Source organism: Porites lutea, chromosome 12 (assembly GCF_958299795.1).
Source record: "Porites lutea chromosome 12, jaPorLute2.1, whole genome shotgun sequence".
Classification (NCBI taxonomy): domain Eukaryota; kingdom Metazoa; phylum Cnidaria; class Anthozoa; order Scleractinia; family Poritidae; genus Porites; species Porites lutea.
Window position 1 is genome coordinate 19279751 of NC_133212.1, and position 19828 is coordinate 19299578.

At 42.1% G+C, this 19828-nt stretch overlaps 2 protein-coding genes across 2 annotated transcripts in view; one reads left to right on the forward strand and one right to left on the reverse strand.

Moving 5' to 3' along the window:
• The window catches only part of LOC140921405 (chloride channel CLIC-like protein 1), a 30465-nt gene extending 18186 nt beyond the window's left edge, over positions 1-12279 (forward strand). Inside the window, exon 3 of the mRNA XM_073371403.1 lies at positions 9726-12279. Coding sequence (XP_073227504.1) covers positions 9726-10343 — 618 coding nt within the window. The 3' untranslated portion in view covers positions 10344-12279. The remainder of the gene's footprint in view (positions 1-9725) is intronic.
• A 183-nt stretch (positions 12280-12462) lies between these two features.
• On the reverse strand, positions 12463-19792 carry LOC140921388 (uroporphyrinogen decarboxylase-like). Its single transcript, XM_073371387.1, has 11 exons — positions 19596-19792; positions 18951-19036; positions 18608-18670; positions 18210-18245; positions 17958-18002; positions 17755-17871; positions 16687-16848; positions 15627-15755; positions 15212-15312; positions 13857-13920; positions 12463-13326 (listed from the first exon to the last, which is right to left on the reverse strand). The coding sequence occupies exons 1-11, from the start codon at positions 19723-19725 to the stop codon at positions 13150-13152; spliced, it is 1110 nt and encodes a 369-aa protein (XP_073227488.1). The 5' UTR covers positions 19726-19792; the 3' UTR covers positions 12463-13149.
• Between the last annotated feature and the right edge of the window lie 36 nt (positions 19793-19828).

Genomic DNA, 19828 nt, shown 5'->3' on the forward strand with positions numbered 1-19828 from the left:
TTAGTCATCCCAGACATCCCTAGTCATCCCAGTCATCCCTGGTCATCCTTAGTCATCCCTAGTCATCCCTAGTCATCCTAGTCATCCCTAGTCATTCTTAGTCAAACCTAGTCATCGTTAGTCATCCCAGACATCCCTAGTCATCCCAGTCATCCCTGGTCATCCTTAGTCATCCCTAGTCATCCCTAGTCATCCTAGTCATCCCTAGTCATTCTTAGTCAAACCTAGTCATCGTTAGTCATCCCAGACATCCCTAGTCATCCCAGTCATCCCTGGTCATCCTTAGTCATCCCTAGTCATCCCTAGTCATCCTAGTCATCCCTAGTCATTCTTAGTCAAACCTAGTCATCGTTAGTCATCCCAGACATCCCTAGTCATCCCAGTCATCCCTGGTCATCCTTAGTCATCCCTAGTCATCCCTAGTCATCCTAGTTATCCCTAGTCATTCTTAGTCAAACCTAGTCATCGTTAGTCATCCCAGACATCCCTAGTCATCCCAGTCATCCCTGGTCATCCTTAGTCATCCCTAGTCATCCCTAGTCATCCTAGTCATCCCTAGTCATTCTTAGTCAAACCTAGTCATCGTTAGTCATCCCAGACATCCCTAGTCATCCCAGTCATCCCTGGTCATCCTTAGTCATCCCTAGTCATCCCTAGTCATCCTAGTCATCCCTAGTCATTCTTAGTCAAACCTAGTCATCGTTAGTCATCCCAGACATCCCTAGTCATCCCAGTCATCCCTGGTCATCCTTAGTCATCCCTAGTCATCCCTAGTCATCCTAGTCATCCCTAGTCATTCTTAGTCAAACCTAGTCATCGTTAGTCATCCCAGACATCCCTAGTCATCCCAGTCATCCCTGGTCATCCTTAGTCATCCCTAGTCATCCCTAGTCATCCTAGTCATCCCTAGTCATTCTTAGTCAAACCTAGTCATCGTTAGTCATCCCAGACATCCCTAGTCATCCCAGTCATCCCTGGTCATCCTTAGTCATCCCTAGTCATCCCTAGTCATCCTAGTCATCCCTAGTCATTCTTAGTCAAACCTAGTCATCGTTAGTCATCCCAGACATCCCTAGTCATCCCAGTCATCCCTGGTCATCCTTAGTCATCCCTAGTCATCCCTAGTCATCCTAGTCATCCCTAGTCATTCTTAGTCAAACCTAGTCATCGTTAGTCATCCCAGACATCCCTAGTCATCCCAGTCATCCCTGGTCATCCTTAGTCATCCCTAGTCATCCCTAGTCATCCTAGTCATCCCTAGTCATTCTTAGTCAAACCTAGTCATCGTTAGTCATCCCAGACATCCCTAGTCATCCCAGTCATCCCTGGTCATCCTTAGTCATCCCTAGTCATCCCTAGTCATCCTAGTCATCCCTAGTCATTCTTAGTCAAACCTAGTCATCGTTAGTCATCCCAGACATCCCTAGTCATCCCAGTCATCCCTGGTCATCCTTAGTCATCCCTAGTCATCCATAGTCATGCCACTCATCCCTCGTCATCCCTAGTCATCCTGAGTCATCGCAGTCATCCCTAGTCATCCCACTCATTCCTAGTGATCCCTAGTGATCCCTAGTCATCCTTAGTCATCCCTAGTCATCCCTAGTCATCCCAGTCATCCCTAGTCATCCCAGTTATCCTTAGTCATCCTAGTCATCCCTAGTCATTCTTAGTCATCCCTAGTCATCGTTAGTCATCCCAGTCATCCCTAGTCATCTCTAGTCATCCCTAGTCATCCCTAGTCATCCTTACTCATCCATAGTCATACCTAGTCATCCCTAGCATCCCTAGTCATCCCAGTCATCCCTAGTCATCCCTAGTCATCCTTAGTCATCCCAGTCATCCTTAGTCATCCCAGTCATCCCTAGTCATCCCAGTCATCCCTAGGGATCCCAGTCATCCCTAGTCATCCCAGTCATCCCTAGTCATCCTAGTCATCCCTAGTCATCCCAGTCATCCCTAGTCATCCCAGTCATCCCTAATCATTCCTAGTCATCCCTAGTCATCCCAGTCATCCCTAGTCATCCCTAGTCATCCCAGTCATCCCTAGTCATCCCAGTCATCCCTAGGGATCCCAGTCATCCTTAGTCATCCCTTGTCATACCAGTAATCCCTAGGCATCCCTAGTCGTCCCTAGTCGTCCCTAGTCATCCCTACACATGGCTAGTCATCCCTAGTCATCCCAGTCATCCCTAGTCATCCCTAGTCATCCTAGTCATCCGAGTCATCCCTAGTCATCCGAGTCATCCCTAGTCATCCTAGTCATCCCTAGTCATTCGTAGTCATCCCTAGTCATCCTTAGTCATCCCAGTCATCCCTAGTCATCCCTAGTCATCCTTAGTCATCCTTAGTGTTCCCTAGTCATCCCTAGTCATCCCAGTCATCCCATGTCATCCCTAGGCATCCTTAGTTATCACAGTCATCCTTAGTCATTCCAGTCATCCCTACTTATCCCTAGTCACTCCTAGTCAAGCCTAGTCATGCTAGTCATCCCTAGGCATCCCAGTCATCCCTTGTCATTGCAGTCATCCCTTGTCATCCCTAGTCGTCCCTAGTCATCCCCAAACATCCCTAGTCATCCTTAGTTATCCCTAGTCATCCTTAGTCATCCTTAGTCATCCCTTGTCATACCAGTAATCCCTAGGCATCCCTAGTCGTCCCTAGTCGTCCCTAGTCATCCCTACACATGGCTAGTCATCCCTAGTCATCCCAGTCATCCCTAGTCATCCCTAGTCATCCTAGTCATCCGAGTCATCCCTAGTCATCCGAGTCATCCCTAGTCATCCTAGTCATCCCTAGTCATTCGTAGTCATCCCTAGTCATCCTTAGTCATCCCAGTCATCCCTAGTCATCCCTAGTCATCCTTAGTCATCCTTAGTGTTCCCTAGTCATCCCTAGTCATCCCAGTCATCCCATGTCATCCCTAGGCATCCTTAGTTATCACAGTCATCCTTAGTCATTCCAGTCATCCCTACTTATCCCTAGTCACTCCTAGTCAAGCCTAGTCATGCTAGTCATCCCTAGGCATCCCAGTCATCCCTTGTCATTGCAGTCATCCCTTGTCATCCCTAGTCGTCCCTAGTCATCCCCAAACATCCCTAGTCATCCTTAGTTATCCCTAGTCATCCTTAGTCATCTCTAGTCATCCCTAGTCATCCCAGTCATCCCTAGTAATCCCTAAACATCCCTAGTCATCCCTAGTCATCCCTAGTCATCCTTAGTCATCCCTAGTCATTCCTAGTCATCCCAGTCATCCCTAGCCATCCCTAGTCATCCTGAGTCATCCCAGTCATCCCTAGTCATCCCAGTCATCCTTAGTCATCCCTAGTCATCCTTAGCCATCGCTAGTCATCTCTAGTCATCCCAGTCATCCATAGTCATCCTACTCATCCCTAGTCATCCCAGTCATCCCTAGTCATCCCAGTCATCCCTAATCATTCCTAGTCATCCCAGTCATCCCTGGTGATCCCTAGTCATCCCTAGTCATCCCAGTCATCCCTAGTCATCCCAGTCATCCCTAGTCATCCCAGTCATCACTAGTCATCCCAGTCATCCCTAGTCATCCCTAGTCATCCCAGTGATCCTAGTCATTCCTAGACATCTCTAGTGATCCCAGTCATCCCTAGTCATCCCAGTAATCTTTAGTCATTCTTAGTCATCCCTAGTCATCCCTAGTCATCCTAGTCATCCCTAGTCATCCCAGTCATCCATAGTCATCCTAGTCATCCCTAGTCATCCTAGTCATCCTTAGTCATTCTTAGTCATCCCTAGTCATCCTTAGTCATCCCCGTCATCCCTAGTCATCCCAGTCATCCCTAGTCATTCTTAGTCAAACCTAGTCATCGTTAGTCATCCCAGACATCCCTAGTCATCCCAGTCATCCCTAGTCATCCCTAGTCATCCCTAGTCATCCTTAGTCATCCCTAGTCATCCCTAGTCATCGTTAGTTATTCCAGTTATCCCTAGTCATCCCTAGTCACCCCTAGTGATCCCAGTCATCCCTAGTCATCCCAGTAATCACTAGTCATTCTTAGTCATCCCTAGTCATCCCTAGTCATCCTAGTCATCCCTAGTCATCCCAGTCATTCCTAGTCATCCGAGTCATCCCTAGTCATCCTAGTCATCCCTAGTCATTCTTAGTCATCCCAGTCATCCCTAGTCATCCCAGTCATCCCTAGTCATTCTTAGTCAAACCTAGTCATCGTTAGTCATCCCGGACATCCCTAGTCATCCCAGTCATCCCTAGTCATCCCTAGTCATCCTTAGTCATCCCTAGTCATCCCTAGTCATCCCAGTCATACCTCGTCATCCCTAGTCATCCTGAGTCATCGTTGTCATCCCTAGTCATCCCAGTCATTCCTAGTGATCCCTTGTCATTCCTACTCATCATTAGTCATCCCTAGTCATCCCTAGTCATCCCAGTTATCCCTAGTCATCCCAGTTATCCCTAGTCATCCTAGTCATCCCTAGTCATTCTTAGTCATCCCTAGTCATTGTTAATCATCCTAGTCATCCCTAGTCTTCTCTAGTCATTTCTAGTCATCCCTAGTCATCCCTAGTCATCCTTAGTCATAGAAGTCATCTCAGTCATCCCTAGTCATCCCTAGTCATCATTAGTCATCCCTTGTCATCCCTAGTCATCCCTAGTCATCCCAGTCATCCCTAGTCATCCCAGTCATCCCTAGTCATCCCTAGTCATCCGTAGTCATCCTTAGTCATCTTTAGTGTTCCCTAGTCATCCCTAGTCATTCCAGTCATCCCTAATCATCCTTAGTGATCCTTAGTCATTGCAGTCATCCTTAGTCATTCTAGTCATCCCTAGTTATCTCTAGTCACTCCTAGTCAAGCCTAGTCATGCTAGTCATCCCAGGCATCCCAGTCATCCCTAGTCATCCCTAGTCGTCCCTAGTTATCGCTAAACATCGCTAGTCATCCTTAGTCATCCCAAGTCGTCCTTAGTCATCCCTAGTCATCCCTAGTCATCCCTAAACATCCCTAGTCATCCCTAGTCATCCCTAGTCATCCTTAGTCATCCCTACTCATCCCTACTCATCCCAGTCATTTTTAGCCATCCCTAGTCATCGTCGGTCATCCCTAGTCATCCCAGTCATCCCTAGTGATCCTTACTCATCCCTAGTCATCCTTAGTCATCCCTAGTCATCCCTAGTCATCCCTAGTCATCCCAGTCATCCCTACTCATCCTAGTCATCCCTAGTCATCCTACTCATCCCTAGTCATCCCAGTCATCCCTAATTATTCCTAGTCATCCCTAGTCATCCCAGTCATCCCTAGTCATCCTTGTCATCACTAGTCATCCCAGTCATCCTAGTCATTCCTAGACATTCCAGTCATCCTAGTCATCCCTAGTCATCCCTAGTCATCCCAGTCATCCCTAGTTATTCCTAGTCATCCTTAGTCATCGAAGTCATCCCTAGTCATCTCAGTTATCCCTAGTGATCCCTAGTCATCCCTTGTCATCCTTAGTCATCCCTAGTTATCCCTAGTCATCCCAGTTATCCCTACTCATACGAGTCATCCCTAGTTATCTCTAGTCACTCCTAGTCATGCCTAGTCATCCTAGTCATTCCTAGACATCCTAGTCAACCCAGTCATCCCTAGTCACCCTAGTCACCCCTAGTCATCCCAGTCATCCCTAGTCATCCTAGTAATCACTAGTCATTCTTAGTCATCCCTAGTCATCCTTAGTCATCCCAGTCATCCCTAGTCATCCCAGTCATCCCTAGGGATCCCAGTCATCCCTAGTCATCCAAGTCATCCCTAGTCATCCCAGTCATCCCTAATCATTTCTAGTCATCCCTAGTCATCCCAGACATCCCTAGTCATCCCTAGTCATCCCATTCATCCCTAGTCATCCCAGTAATCCCTAGTCATCCCAGTCATCCCCAGTCATCCCTAGTCATCCCTAGTCATCCCAGTCATCCTTAGTCATCCTTAGTTTTCCCTTCTCATACCAGTATCCGTAGGCATCCCTTGTTGTCCCTAGTCATCCCTAAACATCGCTACTCATCCCTAGTCATCCCAGTCATCCCTTGTCATCCCAGTTATCCCTAGTCATCCTAGTCATTCCTAGTCACCCCTGTCATCCCTAGTCATCCGAGTCATTCCTAGTCATCCTAGTCATCCCTAGTCATTCGTAGTCATCCCTAGTCATCCCAGTCATCCCTAGTCATCCTTAGTCATCCTAGTCATTCCTAATCATCCCAGTCATCCCTAGTCATCCGAGTCATCCCTAGTCATCCCTAGTCATTCGTAGTCATCCCTAGTGATCCTTGGTCATCGCAGTCATCCCAGTCATCCCTAGTCATCCCTAGTCATCCTTAGTCATCTTTAGTGTTCCCTAGTCATCCGTAGTCATCCCAGTCATCCCATGTCATCCCTAGGCATCCTTAGTTATCGCAGTCATCCTTAGTCATTCCAGTCATCCCTACTTATCCCTAGTCACTCCTAGTCAAGCCTAGTCATGCTAGTCATCCCTAGTCATCCCAGTCATACCTAGTCACCCCAGTCATCTCCAGTCATCCCCAGTTATCCTTAGTCATCCCTAGTCTTCCTTGTCATCCCAGTTATCCTTAGTCATCCTTAGTTACCCTTGTCATACTAGTAATCCCTAGGCATCCCTAGTCGTCCCTAGTCATCCCTAAACATCGCTGGTGATCCTTAGTCATCTCTAGTCGTCCCTAGTCATCCCAGACATCCTAGTCATTCCTAGTCATCCCAGTCATCCTTAGTCATCCCAGTCATTCCTAGTCATCCTAGTCATCCCTAGTCATTCTTAGTCCTTCCTAGTCATCCTTAGTCATCCCTAGTCATCCCAGTCATTCCTAGTCATCCCTAGTCATCCCAGTCATCCCTAGTCATCCCAGTCATCACTAGTCATCCCTAGTCATCCCATTCACCTATTCATCCTTAGTCATCCTTAGTCATCCCTTGTCATACCCGTAATCCCTAGGCATCCCTAGTCGTCCCTAGTTATCAAAAAAACATCCCTAGTCATCCTTAGTCATCCTAGTGATCCCTAGTCATCCCAGTCATCCCTAGTCATCCCAGTCATCCCTAGTCATCCCAGTCATCCCTAGTGATCCTAGTCGTCCCTAGTCATTCTTAGTCATCCCTAGTCTTCCTTAGTCATCCTAGTCATCCCTAGTCATCCCAGTCATCCCTAGTCATCCCTTGTCATCCCAAGTCATCCTTAGTCATCCTTAGTGTTCCCTAGTCATCCCAGTCATCCCCAGTCATCCCAGTCATCGCTAGTCATTCTTAGTCATCCCTAGTCACACCTAGTCAAGCCTAGTCATGCTTGTGATCCCTAGTCATCCCAGTCATCCTTAGTCATCCCTTGTCATCCCTAGTTATCCCGGTCATCCCTAGTCATCCCAGTCAGCACTAGTCATTCTTAGTCATCCCTAGCCATCCTTAGTCATCTTAGGCATCCCTAGTCAGGTCAGTCATCCCCAGTCATTCCTAGTCATCCCAGTGATACCCAGTCATCCTTAGTAATCCTTAGTCGTCCCTAGTCATCCCTAAACATTGCTAGTCATCCCTAGTCATCCCTAGTCATCCCAGTCATCCCTAGTCATCCCAGTCATCCCTAGTCATCATAGTCATCCTTAGTCATTCTTAGTCATCCCTAGTCATTCTTAGTCATCCCTAGTTATCCCAGTCATCCCTAGTCATCCCTAGTCATCCCTAGTCATCTGTAGTCATCTGTAGTCATCCTTAGTCATCCGTAGTCATCGATAGTCATCCCTAGTCATGTCTAGTCTTCCCTAGTTATCCCTAGTCATCCTAGTCGTCCCTTGTCATTCTTAGTCATTCCTAGTCATCCCTAGTCATCCCTAGTCATCCCAGTAATCCCTAGTCATCTTTAGTCATCCCTAGTCATCCTAGTCATCCCTAGTCATCCCTGGTCATCCCAGTCATGTCTAGTCATCCATAGTCATCCCTAGTCATCCTTAGTCATTCCTAGTCATCCCTAGTCATCCCAGTCATCCCTAGGTATCCTAGTCATCCCGGTCATTCCTAATTATCCCTAGTCATCCTTAAACATCACTAGTCATCCGTTGTCATCCCTAGTCATCCCTAGTCATCCCTAGTCATCCCAGTTATCCCTAGTTATGGCAGTCATCCCTCGTCATCCCAGTCATCGCTTGTCATCCCTACTGACCCAAATTAATCTTGTCACTTTATTCACCCTACTTGCCCTAGTCACCTCTGTTAATGGTGTCACGCAAGTCACCCTAGTCACCCTAGTCACCCAAGTCACCTTTTTCACCCAAGTGAGCCTAGTCACTTTAGTCGCCTAAGTTATCCTAGTCACCCTTTGTCACCCGAGTCACATCGGTCACCTTTTGCCCTTTTTGGGGCTCTCTTTAGTGTGGCACAACAACCAGAGAAAGCTCTGATGAAAAATATCTGCGCACTCTGATTTCAAGCCCTGACCCAGAACTCTCAACACCCACAGTTTTACGCATACCACGTGTCTTCTGGGGGGCAAGAATCCAAGTGTCAAGTTGATGTCTCGCAGGGCAAATAAAGAATTTGCCAAAACCAACCTCCAAAACATGGACAGAACCATGCAAGAATTACAGGATATTAGATCTATAAAAGATCTACGGCCCAAACATTATTAAAGTACAAACATTGACCACAAAAGAACTGCAAAGGACCGCAAACAAATATGCTGAAGAATGTAGGATCTTTAAAGACCTGATCAGCAAAAATAATAATGTGGACATATTAAATTCTCCAAACAGAATACTGCAATGCTAGTTACACAAGTCACCCTATTCACCTTAATGGCTTAATCACCTTAATTATGCCAGTCACCCCCTCTTTCCAATTACCTTGGTGACAGTTACTACTCTTGTGTTCTATGTCACTCTTTTTACCACTGTCAAACAAGTAATCATAGTCACGCAAGTCACCCAGGGTTTATTCTAGAAATTGGCCAATGAGCGTCAACTGGGCCCCCTTCTGTAAATTTAGGGTACCCTTTTTCAAGAGAAGAGGTTGAAGAAAGGCGGTTTCTCAAAAGGTATTTGAACTGATTGGTACAGACTATTCCATGAGAAAACAAATGCTTTTTGGAATTATCATTCACATATTTGCAAGTAGTGAACATTAGGATAACATGACTTTAATGCTTTAACGTAAATGAAAAGCTTCTTTGGTACATCCAAATCCAAAGAAACTGACTGCTTTTCGAGAGTTTTTAAATTTTATATGTTTCGGACTCCCTGGATGCTTTGTAGCCATTTTGGAATATTCTGCGTAACTGAAGGCCGGGCTCCAATTACTGCAGAATCCGGGATGTTTGTCTGGTGAATTAATGACTCAAAAGAAGAAGAGAAAGGCAATTGAGACAGTAAAAAAAAAAAAAATTTTGTGTAGTGACTGTCAAATCAGTGTTTTTGCGAGTGATGTTTTCGAATGCTTTATTTCCAAAAAATAGTACTTATCCTTGGGTCTATTTTTCTGCACCCCATTAAACGTGGCAACGTAAATTTTATGCATCACTTTGTTCCAAATTGCGGAAATCCAGCAAGGTTGCACTCTAGAATAAGCCCTGAGTCACACTGTGGTAAGCCAAGTCACCCTAGTCAAAATAGTGAATGAAAGATTGAGTAATTATTAAGGTTAATATCACATTTATATTTACTTATTAATGTGAATTTATGTTGACACCTTTTTGTTGTAACATTTTCTAGGCATTATCTGCGACAGTCGCAACTATTATTGCTCAGCCATTTGAGCAACTCGCTGAGGCTCTAGGCAAAAGTTTCCGTGCATTGTTTAGGGAAGTCCCCCTTCAGTGGCAGCCATTTGTGTTTATTGCAGTCATCATTATTATTGTTATTGCCATGTTCACACTGAGCGGATTACAAGTAAAATTACCATTTGTAACACTCACTACTGTGCCAGCTATCCCTGGTAACTTCCAGGCCCAGTTACGACAGCTAGAAAATCAGGTTAGAAACGTGGGAGAAACTGTTGCACAAATTAACGATGCTGTACACCAAAGAGAAGCAGTTGACAATGCCCCATTGCAAGGTGACATTCATGACAAGCAAACTGAGATCTTAAATCTTTTGGAAACCATCCGTGAATACCATCAGAAAAGTGCTCAGCTTGCAGTTCAAGGAGGCAGGAGCCAGCAGGAACAGAAGGTTTATGGTCCTGTTGAGAATGCAGATGAAGGGGCTGCAGATGAAAAGCCTCCGAAAAGGGACATTATGGAGTCAAACAAGGATAAAATGCCTGTTCAGAATTCAGAACAAGATACTAAGGTTGGTGTTGAGGACGTGGGCTCTTCTGAAGGGACATGAGGCTATTAGGCTCAATGAGTTCAGAAATTTATATAAATAATAAACAAACTTTGTTGATATTTCAGTGCTAAACACTTTCTAAGTTAGTAATAGTGCTATTATTTATGTGTAGAGAGACTTTGAAATACAGTCAAGTCTCTCTAAGACGGACACCTTTGGGACCGGGACTAAGTGTCCGTCTTAGAGAGGTGTCCATCTTATAGAGAGTCAAATAAAGGGAGTAAAGAAAGGCAGGGACCAACTCTAAGTGTCCATTTTACAGAGGTGTCCGTCTTGTAGAGGTGTCCGTTAAGAGAGAGTCGACTGTACAGACAATCCCCGCTGAAAAGGGGACTATAGAAAGTGACAGTAGTGAGCTTATATGCAAAGATGTTTTTGAGTGATGCATTCCAATCAGTAGTGGACTTCATGCATTCTTGGGCAGTGGTTTGATAAATTTGGTAGAATCAGGGTATGTTAGAAAGGAAAGGGGCTTACTTCTGGTTGACATGCATCACTTAAAAACACCTTAGCTTAAGCTCCCTAATATCAATGAAGTGTCCGTATAAAGTGGTTCATGTTAAATAAATTTAAGTCCAAAAAACACCTTTTATTGGAACAAAAATTTTAAATTGTATGAAAGAAGATCATCACAGTTATAGAAACAACCTTTGCAGATGCAAAAAAGAAAGCCTGAAAAAATTCAGGCTTGTGCAGAATTTGAACCCTTGACCTCTGCAATACTGGTGCAGCACTCTACTAATTGCGCTAACAAGCCAACTGGTTGCAGGTCGTTGAATTGGTTTGTTATAAAGCCATGAAAGGATGATGACAAAGTTATGAATATATGAAAATCATATATTAGAACTACAGGGTGAAGAATTATATGAAAGACGATCATCCTTCATGTAATTCCTCACCCTGCAGTTTTCATCCATGATTTTCACATATTCATAACTTCAAAAATTTTAAAGAAATAAAACAGGTCATCAGCATTTATAGCAAGGTTAAACATCTCTAACTTACACAAAGCCGTTGATAATTCCACAGACCACGTCCATGAAAACACTCAAAAGTGGCTCCTTTAAACATTGCTTTATCACAAACAGTACTGATCTGCAGATCAACTCATGAGGTGCTAAAATGGACAGACATCTTAAATTCATCTTAACCAGTCAACTCTTTCTAAGACAGACACCTTTGGGACGAGCACTAGAATGTCTGTCTTAGAGAGATGTCCATCTTATAGACCAAGTCAAATAGAGGGAGTAAAGAAAGGCAAACTCTAGGTGTCCGTTTTACAGAGGTCCTTTGAGAGAGAGTGGACTGTATTGACATGATGTCACCTGAAAGTATTTTATCATTAGAAAAAGTAAGACATATTACAACACTCAGTTAGCAAAGAAGTGTCCACAGTAGCACTTTCTATTAGAATCTTTTGATTGGACAGGAAAAGTGTTTTCTGTACGGCAAGTAGGTGAAAGTTAGGGGTGTAAAGGCTTTTCGCAAGGAGAAAGGAAACGATCTGTCAAAGACTCAGAGGGGTACATATTAAACAGATAAAAAAGGTCCACATCAGTCCAGCTAGGGCTGCCTGTTTCTTAACCTACTCAAATAAAGTATGCATGTATGTATGCATGTAGGTGTCGATAACACGGCATTTTTACAGTCAGTAAAACGGTGTGTTAAAACTTGCAAGTTGCCTATGATTATACAGTATTTAAAATTAAAATTCTGTGCTCTTGAAATAACTGCTGTAACAAATTTGATTTGCTGGTAGGTGGTCTGAGTTGTGTACAAAATTTGTTGTAAAATGTAACTTAATTGACAGCTGATAGGTGCTCACGTTATGTCAATAATACGGTAAACTTTTTTTAGGTTGTAATTGAAGTAGCAAGTTCAAAACTCTCCTGTGTTGGTTAACATTCATTTGCAAGAACTAATATGGAATAAAATTGCTTGAAATTCAAAATATGAATGAGGTGTTTGATTTAGGAAGCAGGCATTCTGTCTGTGGGCGAACATCTATTCACTATCCAATCAGTCGTTAATCCAATTTAACGCAACAGCTTGTGATGTTTTCTGAAGCAACTAGTGGTACCACAAGTTCCCAGTATCACTAATGACATATACTACTCCCTCCAAACAAAATTCTTGTTGCTTTTATTGACTGAAGTCCATAAATTAGTTTTAGATTACTTTACTTCAGGAAAAATACATCGAAACATAAATAATTTTATCTTAACAATCCAACAAAATACAAAGTTCCTCTGTTAGCACATCTGTGATTTGGAAGAAATTACCTTCCTAACTGTCCAATACATTGAAACTAGCCTGAGATCGCTGAAAAACAAGATACAAAGAGACAAAAAAGAAAAGACAGGCAGCTAAATACTGAGGCAAATATTCATATATGCATGCATTGCAGCAAAGACTGTCATTCCCACATTGGCCTGTGTAGCCACAGACAATGCTGTTCCACTGCACACTTGTCTTTGTGGTGGGATGTGACAACATGTTGCTGGTTTTACAAAAATAACGTACATGTACAGTCGAACCTCCTGTTAGCGACCACCACCCGAGATGGCGGTCATTTACAAGAGATGCCAACTATAAGGCTTTGCCTGGCAAAATTTTGGTGTTTTGGGTAAGTCATGGTTGGTTATGGGAGGTGGTCGCACATGGAGGTTCGACTGTATGTATGAAACTTTACTTTGTTTCCCAACCTGACTAGTTATTATTTTGATGGAGTTTTACTTAAAGAAATTTTGACAGCAATATGCAAAAGAATCTATGTTAACTATCCTCATGATTCAGAGGAGTAATGTCAGTCACCACTAAGCTTTCTTTCATTCATTGTTTCTGAGTAGGAATGGATAGTGTCTATGAAAGTGGCAAGTTTTTCTGGGTCATGGTCTGGATGCATCCCATGTCCTAGATTAGCGATGTAACGTTGAGTGCCAAACTTTCTCAGCATATTCTTCACTGCATAACGAATATCCTCCTGCAAAAGCAAGTGAACCGTTAAAATCATAAAATCATATTTATGCAAAAACATTTTCAACTGGACTTTATAGGTTTACATATCTGGCCCTCTTATATGGTGTAAAAGTATCATGAAATTGATGCAAAATTACTAAGAGCCACCAGTAAAGAGACAATAATAAATAGGGATTTTTTAATAAACAATTATTGGATAAGGTTTTTGTGACATGCGCAATAATCAAGGCCGAGGCTGATAACACTTGCGGAGACAGTGATTATTCCTGATATCACAAAAACTCGATCTATTGTTGTATTATACATTGTTTTGAAGAAAACAAACACAGCACTGCATGGATCACAGTTTGACATTGCTCTTGGAAATCAAGATAATATGTGCTTGCACCCTACAGATTAATCACTAATCTGCTAGCAGATAACTAACTAATCTTTAGGTTGCGCTGATTTCCTAATTACCGGTAAGTGTAGGGTCTTAGCCAATGAGAAGTCAGAGAGTAAGTAAAATGTATAATAATTTAACTTATTACTTACATGGCTTCCATAAAGACAGGCTGGATCAAGGTTCCCCTGAAGAGTCACAGTTGGTGCAACAATCCTACCAACAAAAATGTTACTGATTAAAGTACATGACATAGATAGCACCTCAGTAACCTGGAATTTATATTGCGGGATCATATTGGATGTCTGTAGCTGTAAGACAAAGTGGCAGTACTACCCAATGATGGTCAAACTTGAAGTAAGACAACACCGTCTGAGGAAAATTCTACTTGGTACCTAGTCGATTCCTAATTGATTGCTATCTCTTACTGCATGAAATTAATTCAGTGGTACAGGACGGCAGGATTGCGAAAACAAAGGGTTCCACGGTCTCTTGAGGAGTCTGCTGTGATGGTTGATGGAGACTAAACATCCAATAACATGATCATTGGATAGCATCAGAGAAGTAAGGTAGGGCACAAGGTTGTAGCTACAGCTGTAGTAGCATTGTTTCGGGTACCCGGTAATCACAGAGGCCCTCATAGGGGTGATACTTATGTCCCTAGTCTAAATTTCAAAACCCATCATTTCATGTATTGAGGAGGAACCTATATCCCTGTTGTAACTATATCTGCAATTTTCTTTGTTAATGTGGGTCACAGTTTTACCCATCTTTGTGTCTTTTTTCACCATTTTAGGCGTCTCAGGTCTCTGTTTCAAGGCCGTCTTGCTTGTTGAAGTTTTACCCTAACAGGGCCGGCCTCATTACACGATCAGCATGATACATCAGGAGCTACTCTACGACATTTTGGAACAGAGTGTACTGTCTACTGGGACTGTGGAGCCGTTCACCTATATATTATACCGGATTCATGCAGCTGCATTTTGCAAGTATGCAGACATATAGGCAGAAAATCCATACCCTATCCCAGACTAACTAGATGTATGAACCAGAACCTCTTACGTTCTTCACAAGTGATCAAATTTCCTGAAGTGATACCCTATAATTTCCAGTCTAAATGCTTCAAAACTCTGACCTTTGAGCAGCATTCCTTACCTAGTACATGCATATAATCAATAAAATAAATTATAGTATGTCCCCCACTGCAGGGCAACTCTGCGCCAAAATACGTACCAGTTGATCTGCACTTAAGACCCTTTAACCCTTTCGGTCCCAAGAGTGGCCAATATCAATTTTCTCCTAACATTGTTTGCATATCACCAAGAAAAAAGTGTAGGAGTATTTAGAAATTGATCACCAAAGAATTTCTTTGATCTTTTTTCAAATTCACTCAACATTCTTTTATAAGGCGATGTATGGAGACAAGTCTGGAGAATTTTGTACATGGATATCTGGGGCTCAGAGGGTTAGCATCATAATGATGGGTTTACAATAATTCTCGCCTCACCTTGCATCTTTAGCTGACATTGTCCAGTCCAAGCTAACAACATCATATCCAGTCTGAGAAAGTTCCTTGATGGCATAGTGTGCACCCTTAGCAAAAATTGTCTGCAAAAGAAAAATAATATTTTAAAAATAGTTGTTACTCGTTACAGTCTTTGTCTATAATGGCCAAAGGAAAAAATTAACAAAACTTCCAAATTCCTTTTTGTAAAATTCCAAAAAATAAGTATCATGATGACCAAACAAATGCTCTGCCTAACGGTTTCATATCAGTCGTACGTAACCCTCTAGGATTTTGTATAGTATAATTTCTGTAAAATAAATTACAAAAAATGAAACCCCTGGACCATCTTTTTATGTGCGTTTTAATGTTTACTCAATTAGTCTGAAGACTCAACATTATTAAGCTGGCAGCTCACCATTGGTACAGCATCAGATCCTAACTTTTCCTTTACTTTTTCAACAATTTGCCTGAGGTACGGCAGTGAACAAAGTGTAAAAGTGTCATAACCTATCACTTCTGCGTGAGACTCAAACACTTGCAGCATCTAAATGAGACAAATAATTAATTTATTAGCAGCAAAAAAATCCTACCTGTGGGTTACAAGGCTTATGCACAGATGTTTTAATTGTAGTTGTCACAGGTCAAATTTGACTTAAGGCTAAAATCTTAACCTAAGTTGCTTCTCAGTTTCCTTTGACACTTACAGGTAGGAGACAAAGAATATTGAGAATCAACCTAGCAGTTAAATCAAAATTTAAAACCTGAAATAAAATTTCACCTGTAACATGGTCAAAACTTCTTGGTCAAGGTTACTTACGGGTAGTGGTCCCTTACAAAAGCTTTTAATTATAAATTTTCATTAAAGCACAGATCGAGCTCAAGACACAGTTCAAACAGGGTAAGGCTGGTCTTAACTATAGTTAGTCACTTAATAATGAGTTTGGGCGGTTGCTAAAGGAGAGTTTCCATATTGTAAGTGTGGTTTTGTGCTGGCTGAGGAACGAAAGAAGTGGAAACATTTTTCTCAAACTCGGCTGGGATTTTGGGTTCGAGTGTGTGGGGGGACTTCAGCTGGCATGTCAGAGTTTATTTGTTTTTGTTGCCTTCCGCCATTACCTGACCTTCCCCTCCCACACACCCTTCATGTGTTTTTTGGGTTGTAGGATTTCAAGTAGTGCCTTAGTTCCAGTTATTCTTGTATGTTAATCTATTGTATCTAGGCTCAGTTTCAGCTGTTTTGTTAGCTCTCTTTTGGTGCTGTAACGCTAATGATTCGTAGTGTTGATAAAATAAAGGTCGGGCTGCATGGTCGGCTCGGCATGGCTCCCAGTTGTGTGGGAGAATTAAACTTTATGTTGTTTTTTTTTTTGAGAGGGGGATAACAGTGTACACATACTGTACCTTTCACACCTGGGAATAGATGATTCAGATAGTAAATGTAACAAATAATATTATTAAGTCCGTATAATATTTACCTGAGCTCCAGCTCGGACCTGTAGCACCAGATAATCAATAATTAAATCTGTCATCCGCTGCAGAAGTTGACTGGAAACTTCTAAATGCTGATGTAAGAATTTACGAGCTTTGTTGAAAGTCTTGCTACTTTCTCCTTCAATCATGTAGCACAAAAGGGTCCACTTCAAAAAGAAAACACTCAATAATAGGTTAAACAGAAGATTCCTGTTAAATAATAAGAGTCTAAAGAACTTTATACTTGATGGTAATAATGGTTTCGTATCAAACAGGCTCCATTCCCATGCAAGCTGTGAAAAATGTTTGCAAAATAATCCTTATTCTGTCATAAACACCCACCCACCCTCAGGGAAGGGACAAGTAGTTAATGCTTATAGAGGTTTTGTTTAAAGTGAACTTAATTACTGACAATTTTGTCTGCAGGGACTCTGTTAACTGGCAGCTAAATGGAGGGTGGCTGCTTAATACAAAGAGAATTATAGTTTTCAAATGATAATTATTATTTTATTAGCCTCCAGTAATTTTGTTTATAGTGAACAAACGGATGAATTTAGGTTTGTGGGAAACTGCCCACCTACCCCTCCCCTAAGCTAACATTAACACTTAATTCTTGCTTTGGGCAAAATGATGGGTTAGGGGAGGGGTTGGTGGGCAGTTTCCCAGAAACCTACATCAGGGTACAAAGAAATTCATTTTTACAGCTTGCCATTCGAGCAAGCTGAATCTAGCATTTACTAGCCCAGAGGTAATTTCAGCTAGCCCCAAAAACTTTTTGACCCGCAAAATTGATTTCACAGTTCTTCTGTTATTCGAATTCCTCAAAAAACATCACTTGCCCGTCTGGCAAGTTAAAAACAGAATTCACTAGCCCGATAGCAAAATCCACTAGCCCCGGGCTATCAGACACTGCTTTCTTTGCACGCTGCTACATTGATCCGAACAAACATCAAAAATAGAGTGACAAACATGTTTTTAGTAGAAACTTCTATGAACTTTGTTGTAAAGGAATAGGAGAGGATAATAATTTGAAGCACTAAAAGACTGGCCTCATTGAGTGACACTTTTCTTACCGGTGCTCCAGAAAAACCAATCAAGGGAACCTTGCCTTCCAGCTTAACCCTTGTCAGATTTATAGCACGAAACACATATCCCAGTGACTTCTGTAGATCAACTTCCTGTTTAAGTTTCTGTGAAGTAGATAATATTGTGCACAGTAAAGTGAGTGTTCTCCCACCCATGAAGAGCAAATAATTCAGGAAAAGATAATTGTCACCTCAATGTCACTTGGTTCTCTGATTGGATCTGGGAAAACTGGACCCTAAAATAGAGGAGAAAAAATAATATTTTGCATCCAAAAATTATCAATTTCTAATAAAATTATATATAAATAATATAACTTAACCCAGTCATACGGTTTTTATTATTATTTCGTATTCACACATGCATGTCTGTACAGTATACAAGTAACATATTACATTATCTCCTCGGTCATTATCTTACACACAGATGGGGGGTTAGCACTTACTTTTCCAGGGATCATTTCAACTGTCATTCCAAGAGCCTGTTGAATCAAAAACAGGAAAAAAGGTAACAAAGACTCATTAGTACTGATAGGGTAATAGGATTCAGTTTCTCAAACCCCAAATTATTACAACTGTATACCACTATTGCCCCCGCCCTCCTCCGCCCTCCGGTCCCATGTCCAAACTCATTCTTAAGTATGCCAAGTATCAAATTTCTCCTCACAGTATCACTGCCAGATCACATGCGCAGGTCAAGAGAATGAGTGCAATGATCAGCGCTGGTGAGATGTCTTGAAATTTGAACTAATTCTCTCAATCAGTACAAATAAAAAACGTATGGAGAACAGTGAGGAGAATGTGCATGCTGATATTACAGGAGGACCTGAGTACATGTACCCACCTGAGGAATGACAAGGATGTCTGAAAAAATGATAGCAGCATCCAGAGGAAATCTTCTTATAGGCTGCAAAAAATTACCAACATTGAGGTGAGATAATTAAATAATTTGGTATACATCTACCATATTTCCACAAATAAGCATCCACGCTCTAATAAGTGTTAAATACACTCTAAGAACATTATTAATTAATTGAGAAAACACAGTATATACCTGATCCAATGATTCATTGTTGAAATTTACTAATTATGGCTTCAAGTGTTGCATAATCAATGGGCATGGTGAAGTGGATGTATCATAAAAGTCAGATTTCAAAATAATCCAAACTTGTGAAAGGCTTGTTTACCTGTAAAGTAAGTTCACACGCCAACTCTGGAGTTTGAACCATCTTGAAGAAATCAGCATTGTTTTCTTCCTTTAATTTACGGAATTCTGAGGAAAAAAAAATTAACTTATTGGCATATCATTAGGGAAAGTGTTTTTGCTCCCTACCCCCTCTTGAGCTCTCCTCCCACCCCATACAAATATGTATAACAGCTTGGGACTTTGTACAGCTGTATTCTGCCTCATTCCTGACATGTCATTCTCTAGCAATTACAGTGGAGTTTATCCAACGTGTCCAAAAACTCTATGATATGTCTGGATGGGTGAATGGGTGCCTCCGTCATGTTACCACAACTGCCAAAACTCAACAGCTTTATTTTCCCTTTAATCTCACTGTAAGAGTACAACACTTGAATGGGAAAATACAAAATACTGAAGTTAAATGAGGTCACTTTTGCCCTTCATTTTGCGCTTGGGTGTCCTGTGCAATAAAGTCAGCTGAAATGACCCGGCCGATGAAACAACAACAAAAAAAGTGCTAAGGGAGCTTTAACTAGGATAAAAAGAAATCACGATGTTATCCAGCCTATGACAGGAACTAGACCAGTAACTGGAAATCCTAGTTGTGTGCCGAGCGCAAAATCACGATCTTGACTCAGCAACTTACCTGGGAGATAGCGCCCCGCTTGTCGCATAACCCATACGGGAGCCCGCTCAGTTGTTTCCCCACGGGCTGCTCGCAAAATCAGATCATTTTTCATTGGCGGGAAGCCATTCTGCGTTTCAAAATCAGTCATTGCAGTCTAAATTAAAAATATCGTAGACTTTTTCGTTCCCTTTCTTAGCAAAAGAGCGATGATTAAAAAATTATAGGGGAGCTGGGTACTAATTTCCCGCGCA

Excerpts from the sequence above, each read along its gene's own strand:
- LOC140921388 (XM_073371387.1), bottom strand. The coding sequence starts at position 19,725 with ATGACTGATTTTGAAACGCAGAATGGCTTCCCGCCAATGAAAAATGAT. Across the intron at positions 19,037-19,595 it reads AGCGGGGCGCTATCTCCCAG|AATTCCGTAAATTAAAGGAA; the intron begins GTAAGTTGCTGA and ends TTTTTTCCTCAG. Across the intron at positions 17,872-17,957 it reads GAGAACCAAGTGACATTGAG|AAACTTAAACAGGAAGTTGA; the intron begins GTGACAATTATC and ends TCTACTTCACAG.